This window comes from Candoia aspera, chromosome 6 (genome assembly GCF_035149785.1).
Source record: "Candoia aspera isolate rCanAsp1 chromosome 6, rCanAsp1.hap2, whole genome shotgun sequence".
Lineage (NCBI taxonomy): Eukaryota > Metazoa > Chordata > Lepidosauria > Squamata > Boidae > Candoia > Candoia aspera.
This window is the reverse complement of record NC_086158.1, coordinates 31,190,726-31,203,064: the sequence shown is the minus strand read 5'-3', so window position 1 is coordinate 31,203,064 and position 12,339 is coordinate 31,190,726. Positions and strand designations below refer to the sequence as shown.

The 12,339-nt window shown below is 38.6% G+C and overlaps 1 protein-coding gene across 1 annotated transcript in view; it reads right to left on the bottom strand.

Moving 5' to 3' along the window:
• The window catches only part of COL4A4 (collagen type IV alpha 4 chain), a 76,475-nt gene that overhangs the window by 37,215 nt on the left and 26,921 nt on the right, over positions 1 to 12,339 (bottom strand). Inside the window, exons 15-23 of the mRNA XM_063307781.1 lie at positions 11,734 to 11,793; positions 10,957 to 11,001; positions 9,747 to 9,800; positions 9,465 to 9,534; positions 9,264 to 9,368; positions 6,876 to 7,040; positions 3,571 to 3,663; positions 2,922 to 3,059; positions 840 to 946 (exon numbers count right to left, since the gene is read on the bottom strand). Coding sequence (XP_063163851.1) covers positions 840 to 946; positions 2,922 to 3,059; positions 3,571 to 3,663; positions 6,876 to 7,040; positions 9,264 to 9,368; positions 9,465 to 9,534; positions 9,747 to 9,800; positions 10,957 to 11,001; positions 11,734 to 11,793 — 837 coding nt within the window. The remainder of the gene's footprint in view (positions 1 to 839; positions 947 to 2,921; positions 3,060 to 3,570; positions 3,664 to 6,875; positions 7,041 to 9,263; positions 9,369 to 9,464; positions 9,535 to 9,746; positions 9,801 to 10,956; positions 11,002 to 11,733; positions 11,794 to 12,339) is intronic.

Sequence of the window (12,339 nt, the reverse complement as noted above, 5' to 3'; positions counted from 1 at the left end):
ATCCTATCTAGATGCAGTCAATTACCATGGGGGCAGGGTGTCTATTCAGAATTCAAAATTCTAATTAAATAGCTTAAGACTGTTACATAATTAGTTAAATGTATAAACTATACTTCATCAAAATGATCACAGAGTAAAACCACAATGTACATCTATAAAACATTTTAAAAACTCAGAAACTGATAAATTCAAGAATGAGTTCTAACAATATGCAGGCCTGAAGGAATAAAAACATTTTGCTGGCTACTCAGTAATGACAACCTAACTGTTGAGCAAGATCTTCAAGGGAGGAAGTGTTTCAAATACTGTTCAATGCCTTCTCATTGTTTACTTCTGATGAAGAGAGCATTACATGTATATATCAGGAACCAATGACATACTCCATAAACAATTGAAGAAGTAATTTGGAACATGAATGGACCATCCCAGTATTGAGTAACTGCTCAGTCCAGGAGAGGTTTAGAAACCTCAAGCAAGAACCTGCCTGGAAACTAGCCAGAGCTAGAAACTATGTCTGGTTACACAAATAGTTTGCCATTGTCTTATTCCAGGTTTGTTTTGTTTCATCCCATTCTAGATTCTAACCTTGGTATTTCATGGTCTTTCATCCAAAGATTAAGGAGGTTCAACCCTGTTTAGCTTCTTTGCTTCTCTCTCTCTCTCTCTCTCTCTCTCTCTCTCTCTCTCTCTCTCTCTCTCTCTCTCTCTCTCTCTCTCTCTCTTACAGATTGCTGAGCCCAGACACAGATGTCCAGATACTGCCACCTCCTGAAACTTCTTTTTAAAAGGAATAGAGATTGATTTACAATAAAAGACAGGCTCAATATAATCAGATTTACTTGAATCCCTTTATCACCCGGCAATCCTCCATCTCCATTCTTGCCAGCAGTGCCATTTATTCCTGGAGATCCAGGCGCCCCTGGAACACCTCTTTGTCCTTTTACTCCTGCAAATGATGGAAAGCTTATAATTAGTATCTGAAGAAATATGTATGTGTTACAACTCAAGCCAGCCTAGTTAATAAGAAATATAATATCCAATAGTTGTAGAACAAGAATATATGCAAGAGAAATAATTATGTTGTAATATGCAAGAAAACAGGATGTGCAACATGGAACTCTGTAATGTCAAAAATTCCCTTCTGTCCAGCAAGGAATATTAACCAAAAAACCCAACTACCACCACCTTATTATAGGATATCTACAGTATACAGAATGTGCAGAATTTCAGTCTGTTTTTAAAAAGTTAATAAACTATAATGCAGTCCTAATGAGACAGATGAGAAGATATATTGTGAACATTTGAAATTTAAATAGGTTTTATAATGAGTTTGAGTTCTGCAAATGTAGATATTTGTCAAAACTTAAGGTGCCTTAAGAAAACTAGTACTATAGTAACTAGGTTGCATACTTTATATCAGGAGTGGACAATTCGTTTATTTTTTTATGTTTTATTTTTTGTCAAAGGCCACATTTCTTTGTGAATATTTTATAAGGACCTTTAAGAAAATGGTAGGTGGGCTTAATGTAGGTGGACTTAAACAGTAGATGGGTCCACAGAAATGGGAAAAAAATGGGTGGCACTATCTAGTCTTTCTCTTTTAACACTTCTTTCTTTCTTTTGTGTTATCTTTATCATTCTCCTTGTTTCATACTGGTAAACCAAGTTCAACTCAAAGTTTCCTGGTTCAGAAGTAACAGGGATCTGTAGTTTAAACAAGCCATCATAAAATATATGACCCAGTGTGCAACATGAGAACATAGGCATGATGCTTAATTAAGCTAATTGCAGTTGAACTAGACATACACACTCCATTGCCTTTATCTGTATCTCTTGTTCTCATTGCCCTTTTTCCCAAAGTGCAGTACAAGATTTGGAGATACCAAAGCAGCAGTCCTCAAATCTTGTAACTATAGTAGATTGCATAGTCACCTTTGATCCTTACTCCAGTTGGGTCACCTTTATCTCCTTTTTCACCAGTCAGTCCAAGTGGACCTGATAATCCCTTAGAAATTTAAAAATAACCAGGTTATTGTTAAGTTCAGTCAATTATTCATTTGAATTAATAAAAGATTACAATTCTAAACAATGAACAGGATGAAAGAGTATTCTGTTTGAGAAGGCAACATACTGATTAAACTGGTTGCCTTCATGACATAGTGTGTAGTAGCAATCTCTTCTGAAGATATGAGATATTGTTTCATTATTTGTTTTCATGGCATTCAGTTCTACTCGAACATATGCAGATTAATATTCATTTCTGACAAAACCTGACTAAATTCTTTAAATTGTTATTAGTTAAATTATAATTTGTACTCTACTTATAGGGTACTTCAGATAACACAATAAAAATATTAATACTTAAAAAAAACAGATAATATTGAAACAATTATTTTCATGACATATTGCCTGCAATTGTTCATGAAGGATTCTGAACTTAAGACTTATTATTGTCCTATTCAGGATGAAATCAACAGGGTAGTTGATATATCTCTAGCTTGATAACTGTTATTAGATATATTTTTCATGGCTATTTCCCCAATATTTGGAATCTGCCAAGGCATCAAGAAATGAGGACATTAGGGGCATTAAGACTGACTAAAACGATAATACAACACTGAAGGAGAAATCTAGACCTGATTTCAGCAATGTAGAGATCATTTGTGTTGTTTGTTAACATTAGAATTGCAAGTAGGTTGGATTGTTTCTGAAAAGGACCAAAGGGCAAGAAGACTTTTGAGCAAATTATCCAGAATTATTTTCTTCCTTTTCCTTTGTTTTAATTATAATTATTAATTTTGAGGTCATGTTATCTTATTTATATTCTTGCACATAAGTCTATATTTTTTCTTCTGTTAATTAGTTTGATATAATTTTTAAAAAGCAATTACTCACTAAGGATCCTGGTTCTCCTCTTGTACCGGGAAAACCGGGATAACCTTTTCTTCCATATGTTCCAGGTATTCCTGCTTCTCCTTTTGTTCCAGGTATTCCTGGTGGGCCTTGTTTGCCAGGTAGACCACAAGGACCAAGCCCACATGAGCACTTCCCTGGATTCCCTGTATAAACAAAGCAGTTACATTAAGCAAGTAAGGAAATTAAGTACTAGTTAACTCTGCCACCCTCCCCGCCTTCATAAGTGCTGCTGACTACATGAGAAATAAACTGTGTTGGAGGATGTATCCACTGTTTACACTGTTTTATTCAGCCTTTCTCCCTGACTTGACATCCAGTGTGGAGCGCTGAAAAAAATGTTACTTTTGTTCATTTCATTCAGTCACAGACTTTAACAAAAAATGTCAAAATCATACAGAGTATTGCATTCATGTCTGAAGAAACTGTGGGTACAATGCTTTCCTCAAGGAACACAAGGAGGTCAGAGAAAAGAAGAGCATAGCAGAAAGATGTACAGTGCAGGGTTAGCATGCACAACCCTTTTCTATTATCTAGTGTAGTTGATTCATTAATTTTAATGCACAAAAGAGCTTTTGCTTTAAGGACATCAATGACAAAATATCATAGTTTTGAAGTATTTGGTTTATGATGGGTATACAGAATGTATATACTTGCCTTTCTCTCCTTTTCCACCTTTGTCTCCAAGTGATCCTCTATGACCTTTGGCTCCTGGTTCTCCAGGGAACCCTCTCCCCTTACAGGCAACACCTTGAAGTTGAAAAATAATGTATGTTTATAATGTAAATGTATTGTTTTTTTTTCCTCTGTTATTTAAAAAAAATCAAAACTTATCCTCACTCTTAAAGCTGAAGAGATAGACAGGTGGCTTTGTAGGACTGAGCACAGACTAAAGTCCATTTGAAGTAATACTCTCTGTCTCCATTGCACCTGCATATAAATGGCTGGCATTGCTTTCTATGTGGTGGTAACGGTTCCATGAAGAAGCTGAGGAGGGAGAATCAGAGCAGTCCATGAATCACTGTGAGCTTTGCAATATTCTTTGCAGATAAAGTCACATAGATTCCGATGTTGGGCCTAGATATATTGATCGAACTGTAGCAACTCCTTGCTCCATTTTTCAGATTCTTTTCAGCTTGTGGATCTTAATGATGTAGACAGGCTGTCTAGAAAGGTAAGAACTACCACCGCTGGCTGATTACATCATTATGGGAGGTAAAGCCTCTTTCTGGGAGGAGTATTTCCCTCCTGTGTAAAAGAGGCAGTGGTCTCCTTCCCTTAACCTAGAAGGATTGGGAATCTATTTGCCATTTTTAAATGTATCATTTCTAGTTAACATGATCAAGAAAATAGTGAGTTCACTATTCCAAACACATCTGGAGGACACAAATTAACATTCCATGCTGATTGCTTCTACAGACTACTGCCCAGCAACTCTCTAATCCAAACCCTTTCAGGGAAAGATGGGAGGATAAAGCACCTGAAGGCTCATTAGATGCATTTGTGGTGGTGCACCCAAAGTAACTCACATCTTTTTGTCTCTGTGTTGGATGTTTTATGTTTTTGCTGTAAATTACCTACTGTAAGCCAATTCATTGAAATTGGTAGTATACAAATTAAATAAATCAATGCCTGCCTGCTTTGGGTTGGAAGCCAGTTGGACAGAATCCACTGCAATGAGTGAAGTGGCATCTTGTATTGCTATCCAGGATTCTTTTGAACTTGCAAAATCTGAAGAAGTGGATAGTGTTCTGTATGGTATGAAATGTGCCACTGGAGATCTAGATCCATGCCATGTTCAGGTGGATAGGCAGGATCTCCTTCAGGAACCTAGGCAGAACATGAGTGGATAGATTTAAGGACAGCCAATTCACATTTAGGGGAGGGCACAATGCTGCTTGTTTTGAAGGAGAAGGTGGTGTACCTCTCTTGAAAAGCCCTCATTTATCTGCTTTTTTAAAAAATATTTTTTACCCATATTCCAATTGTCCCTTTGGTGATGATGAATCAGCTACAGGGGAACACAGAGGATCCATTCCAGTCACGATTAAGCATAGTTCTGGGACAGAAACAGCAATGGGCTCTTGTATTCCTCTTGGTCCTTATAGATCTCTCAGCAACATTCAATACCATTGATCATGGTATCTAGTTGGACCACTTGCAAGCATTGCAAATAACTCTGCTCCTAGCTTACTGGGTGATTCCACTCAGTAGTCATCAAAGGAAAGTGGTTAATTCCTTGGTTACTCCATTATAGGGAGCCACATGGGTCTGTATTCTCCCCTAAGTTAGTTATATGAGTACAATATCATTGTTTTTATTTGTATTTATTGTTGTTCCTGCCTTACTGTTCACTGCCCAGAATCTCAATTTATAGGGGAAGTCTACCAACATTGTATGTATGTATGTACAGTATGTATAAATAAATCCTTTGGCCTGGGATATGGGACTGTGATTACTTTAGTCACTTTGGTGTATTATCTATGCCAGGAACTGGATAGGAAAAGTATGAAGCTACCAGTTTTCTTGGAACTCTCAGTGGCTACAAATACAGCAGCCTTCCATACCACATCTCAGGACTTGGCCTTGTTTTACCATATCTCTGGTCTTTCCTGTCAGATCATGTCTAGAAAGTGTTTGGCACTAACCCCTTCTCTGATGCCTACATTAAACTATTGGGAGATCATCCACACCATTCTACTGAGATGCTGTCAGACTTCATATGCAGGCTAGGCAGTAAATCACTGGGCTCCAGACACTTACAACATTTTCAGTTTCACTTGTTAGCAGCTCCACAGAAACAACTTGGCTAGATTAAAATCTTTATTGCAGATGACAATGAAGCCTCAAATACAACATTTGATTGCCTATTTCAAATATTTCAACTGCAAATATTTCAAATATCTGTATGAGTTGTTGTTGTTGTTGTTATTATTATTAATCAATCCACTGCAGGATGGGGGCCTGTTTCTTGATAGTTGTGGACCATAATCTTCCACATTGGTCCAGTTCTGGCCGGTAGACAGAGATTTTTTGATTTCCCAGTGAGGACTGAGAAAGAATGGTCCCAAGTCAACCAACTAGTTTTCATTCCAAGGGGAGGGCTAGAAACTCGGTTTCCCTGCTCCTAGTCTAGCACCTTAAATACTACATCACACACAAACTCTCTCTCTCTCTCTCTCCTTCAAGACAGGCAAATTGGGGGCAGAGTCAAGGATGCTACCGTACAGTGAAAATAAGTCTGATGAAATAAGCCTGTTCCTAGGCTGTCCGTGCCACCACACACATAGATAAAATTAGAGTGATTTTGTACCAAAACTGTGTTCTACTGTCATGTCCCCCATTGCAATGCATACATGCATCACAACGGGGAACATGCCTTTCCGGAGAAGGGAAGGAAAGAGGAAGGAATTAGTGATAATCCTTTAAGCACTAAAAGACAAATACCAATAAAGGACAAAGGAGCCATACCTTTGCCCTGACCTGAGAAGCCATCATCCTATCTCCCTGACATCTCTGCATTACCCTGGGGGACACATCTGCGCTGGACACAGGAAGAGGACAGAGGTGATCAGCGCTAATCCCCCTGATCGCCCATTGAGACTCCGGAATCGCCCCCTGATCACCGATCGAGACTCCGGATCAGGACTTTGGGACAATGGGGGGTGGAGAAGGACCAGGTCCGCACCGCGGGTATTTACCGGCTACCTCGCACGCCATGTGCTCATTCCCGTCTTTTTCTGTGTATGCATTCTATTCCTAATAAACCGGAAATCCTTAGCCCTGACTAAGTGAGTCTGTGTCTCTTTGGGAATAAGGCAACCATCACATCTACTTAGTTAAAATATATTCCTTACTGTACAGGAAATGTTATAGGAAATGTTGGCTGCTTTCAGCTGATATCCTGGAATTATTAATCACTCCAATTCTCATGCACTGCTCAGATATTTGGCTTATCTTACCAGGTGGTCCGGGCAAGCCTTGGTTTCCTGGTATTCCTGGAAAACCAGGTAATCCTGGAGATCCTGGCCTTCCTGGAGCTGTACTAGCTTGACCTGGGAGACCGGGGTCACCATGAAAGCCTTGAGGACCCTGTACTCCCAATGCACCTTTAAGACCAGGTAAGCCTATGGAAGAAAGGGAAAGGAGTATATATGGAGCCTTGAAACAGGAAAGAAAATAGCAGCATTTGAGAAAAACACTCTCTGTCAGAAATAGGACTACCAGACCTAGACTGCAAAAATCCAGATGACCACTGGATGACAGCAAAGACTTTTTTCTGTATATCTTTGCTTCCATGCAGGTCAGATCAGAAACAGTCTACTCTCATACTTCTTTGAGCTTTTCATTTATTGAACATTTTAACATGATTTCTTCTGGTATTGCAGTTGCCTTAATTTCTGAATTCTCCCAATTTTTATTCAAGCAATTTTTCCCAAGTATGCTGGTGAAAGCAGGTTAAGAATTAATGTAGATTCCTACACTTGATTTTTAATATCTACAGAGTAGATTTTTTTCATACACTTCATTCCTGTAAATCAGTTTTAGTGGTTTTGATTACAGCATTCATGTTTACACATTCCAAAATCAGTATTTCGCTATAGCCTCTTGAAATACATCTTAACTAGTAGTTAGATGCATAACAGTGCAACCCTTTCCACATTTCCTTAGTTAAAAACTCCTGAACCAACCAGAACTGACATCTAAGCAGACGTGTAGAACTGTACAAGTTAGCTGAACCTTATTACAACTGAAAGCATTTAAAACATCCCTAACTTATCATATAGATCTGTATAAATCCAACCCACCTTTTCAAAAGTATTTGAACCTCCTTGTAAGAAAAACCAAAGTAACAATAAATAGTGGGTATAAATCAATCCAAAGTACTCACTAAAGGCAAAAATGACCAGACTCAAATTATCATATTTTGGGTACTTTATATAAAGGTGGAAGGAAAGAGAAGAACAGGATGATCAGCAAGAAGGTGGCTAGACTCAATTATAGCTGACATGAAGGACCAGGTTGGGGAATATCATCCTGGAGGTATCTCTCTGTGGTTGTTAAGTGTTCGCATCATTTTGTGACACATAATCAATCCAATAGAAGAGAATATATGTAGCTCAGGGTTGAACTGTGGAGTCCTTGGTGCTCTCTGAGCTTGGCTGTTTGCTTGCAGACGTTTCTTTACTCAACTAGGGTAACATCATCAGTGCTGATGAGTGTAGGGTGTGCTCCCTGTTTATATACAGTAGCTTACCCTGCCAGAGTTGGTGGGGGTTTGGTTTTCTCCATGGTAGTGCCTTGATTAGGGTATTGTTTTCTGCTTGTTTGGTGTTACTCCCTGCTTGTCTGGGTGTTGGCTGCTGGAAAGGATGTGTTCTGATCTTTTTGGTTCCTTCTTAGCTTTTTTATTGTCTCTTTTGAATGGTGTGTAAATGTGGTTTATCTCTATGTGTCTATTGATGGCTGATTTGTCTGAATGCCAAGCTTCCAGGAATTCCCTAGCATTTTTGGATTTAGCTTGGTCTAAATCCAAAGCAGGGAGCAAACCCCACACTCATCAGCACTGATGATGTAACCCAGTCAGGTAATGAAACATCTGTAAGCAAACAACCAAGATTAGACAGCACCAAGGACTCCACATAATCAATCAATCAATCAATCCAAAAACCTAAAACACAGCTATAAAAAGGTCCTTGAAAAAGATTCAAACAGAACCAATGAAATATGAGGTGAAGTTGCTGGTACCTTTTTTGTGACAGCTGAGGTACCAAATTGTCAAGGTCAGTCTTTTAATGACCATGTCAATTAGCAAACAAGTACAGCAGGGCAATGCTTCAAATTTAAAGATAAAAAAGCTGCTTCGGACCATGCAGAATGTGCACCTTGCACCTATCTACAATTCCATAAAGCAAATTTGCCTTTATTTGGGATTGTGTTGCAGCTGTAAGCAGCATCCGTGCAATCCCAAGGAAAGATGCAGCCACACAATCCTTTTTGTCTTTAAATTCTAAACACTGCACAGCCCTACAAACTAGGACTAACTTTAACTTAATAGGATTGCTATTGGAATTAATTACATAACCTTTAGGAATACAAAGAATACAACCTGCAGTGACTTTGTTTAAACAAGGAAATTAAATAATCTTTAAAGCATCAGTAAGAAGATATGTCAGCATGCACCAGCTAAGAAAATGTCAAGAATTCACAGGTGACTATTTTGGGGTATATTTTCACACACACACACGATTTTCATTTCAGAATATGTCTCTATAACATCTGTGGAAAGAGCTGAAAGCAGATGGTACCATTTAATCCCACCTAAATAAGACAGTTAAAATGTTTCTTACTGATTCCCTCTTCCCCTTGCCTTCCTTTAGCACCAGGAGAACCAGGCAATCCATCTGTTCCTCTCTCTCCAGAAAGTCCAGTGTCCCCAGCATCTCCTTGAATACCTGTACAAGATAATGGAAAGTATACTTTCTTTTAAAATAATTGGATTTTATTATGGTTTCTGTGAAATGAATATAATATAACAAGGTTAATTTAACCCTTTGGTCCAGTGGGTGGAGTTCCTTGAAATCCCGGTGGTCCAGGTTGCCCATTCTCTCCAGGATCCCCCTGTAAAAATGGCAAAGCTGAATGACATTTCCCTAGAGGAAGACAAGGTAAATGATGAGCTCTGACTGTGAGATCTAACTGCATCAAATAACATGACCTCATTGCATTACTATGCAATGGTATGTATTGAAACTGCTGCATTAATTGACTTTCATTGCTTTAGTGTAGAAAAAGACAGGTGGGGTGAAGAACAACAAATTTAAACAGCTAACCTTAACGCCTGGCAAGCCATCTTGACCAGGAAATCCACGTGTTCCAGTTTTACCCTGAAACAAATTGTATAATATGTTTGTTTCTTTAAGAGGATAAAATAAGTTAAAATTGACTAGGAATCCATAAACAATTGGAAAATATTTTCATTACCTCACAGAAAATGGAAGATGTGTGCATTATTAACATGGCAGCTGGAGAAAACTATCATATATTCTTTGCACTGATTACAATATAGTAAGAGAAATCAGACAGGAAGCTTATCTGGTTCAGGATCCTGTTTTAATGGTAACCAGGTAGTTACCTATAAGAAACTTATTAACCCTCTGTAATTCCCCAGTTACTGTTCTTAGAGACATATACAGTACCTCTAATCCTGAAAATTATATATAAGCAACCTGGCTAGTAACCATTAACAGCCTCAATCGCCATGAAAATCCAGCATTATCATATTAAATGGAAGGTCAGATCTTTCAGCACATTAAAGGTTCAAACGTATTATGGAAAAGACTTTTCACTAAATTGCTGTAAGACTCTTAACTGTTTTTGAAACATACTGTATTTGCCATTTTAGCCTCCATTTACACAGTCTGGAGATAGCTATAAGAGTTCTACACAATTCTCTTCATTCCCCCCACCTCTTTTTTTTTGCTGCGGGTTAAACCGCTGAGCTGCCGATCGGAAGGTCGGCGGTTCGAAACCGCGTGGCGGGGTGAGCTCCCGTTGCTCGTCCCAGCTCCTGCTCACCTAGCAGTTCGAAAACATGCCAATGTGAGTAGATCAATAGGTACCGCTTCGGCGGGAAGGTAACGGCGTTCCGAGTCGTCATGCTGGCCACATGACCCGGAAGTGTCTATGACAACGCCGGCTCCATGGCTTAGAAACGGAGATGAGCACCGCCCCCTAGAGTCGGATTCGACTGGACTTTACGTCAAGGGAAACCTTTACCTTTACCTTTACCTTTACAGTTAATTTGATGAGATCTTGATAAGACTTCAAACTTGGCTATCTCTTATCTCCAGAACATTTATGAAGAAGTTAAAAAGCAACAGTACATCTCCCTGGAGACCTCTACTTTTCATATCTGTATTGTGACAATTGTCCCATTATTCTTATTTTCTCCTATCTGTTTTTATCCAATTGCCCCTCCATAAGGGATCCATCTGCCTTAAAAAGACTACAAATAAGCAATGCAATTTCTGTATATGCTACCTTGTTTCCTGGAAAACCCAGAGAACCATATGAGCCAGGAATTCCCTACAGGAAATAGAGGGAAAAAAATTGGATAAGGTTTTACAAATATCTCAGGGACAATGAAAAGGCAAGGGTCATTTGGATTTTGTAATGAACCAAAACATTATTTAGAATATCTTTTGTTTTATACATGGCAGAAAAGATGTCTGATAATACACAAACTGTGAATGACAAATCAATGAGAATCTATAAAACAGTTTCACTTAATCACAACAAAAATAAAAGTCATGCTCTGGACTCATTCATTAAAAGTATAATCCACAAAAGATTTTTTTCGTGTTTCTAGTTGCTGGCTAAATTAATATATACTGTATATCAGTGTTTTTCAAACTTGGCAACTTTAAGATGTGTAGACTTCAACTTCCAGAATTCCCCAGCCAGCATGGTTGGGGAATTCTGGGAGTTGAAGCCACTCATCTTAAAGTTGTCAAGTTTGAAAAACACTGCTCTACAGAAAGATTGTGGTTAATAAGAAAACAAAAAACAAAATAGCTTGGTAGGCAAAACTTCCTTTATGTACTTCTGTATGTAGATTTAAAATAGAAGTGGCAGCCTCTTTCACAATGCTCAACTGATGGCTCATGTAGTAAGCATTTCAAATATCAATGAACAATAATATTTCATAAAATCATAGTTTAAAAATCCTACATAGAGGATAATAGAAAGTATAGAAAATACTTTTAAAACATTGTACCTTTAAAATGAGATAAAGATAGCATTCTGGAATTTCCTTACCTGCATTCCAAGAAAACCAGGAATCCCTTTTTCACCCTTGTCTCCAATTGCAAATGCACCCTGTTGTGTTTCAAAATATACCAGTTAACATAATTTGAGGATTGGTTGCCATTTACAGCACTTCCAATGAAATTAGCAAGTAGGGAAATGTGCTCAGATTAGGATTACAGCCACAGAAGGGAGCCTATTGTTAAAGGGGTCCTGTGAGGGCTGTGAGACTAGGCTGAATCTGCCATTACCTAAAGATGAGCAGACATGTATGCAGAGAGGACAAAAACCAGGAAACTTGTCTAAAAGATCCCTTCAGGGAGGTAGATAAGAAGGAAGCAAGTTGTTAAGGAGACAAAGGAAAAATGTCACCTAAACCAGACAAAGGAAGTTGGGCCTGAGCACATGGAGAACCACCACCCCCAATCCCATCTACAGCTACTTTTGGGTATAAAAGGGGTCCCAAAGCCTACCCACTCCTTGAGTCGTCTTTGGATCCAGACTTGACGGCTTCCATCCCTCTAGCTAGTGCCTGGCAGCTTAGTTGGACATGGGTAAGTGTGGATGAGCGTGTGGCTGTGTGTGTGGGTGTGAGAAAGAGCAATGCACCTTGTAACC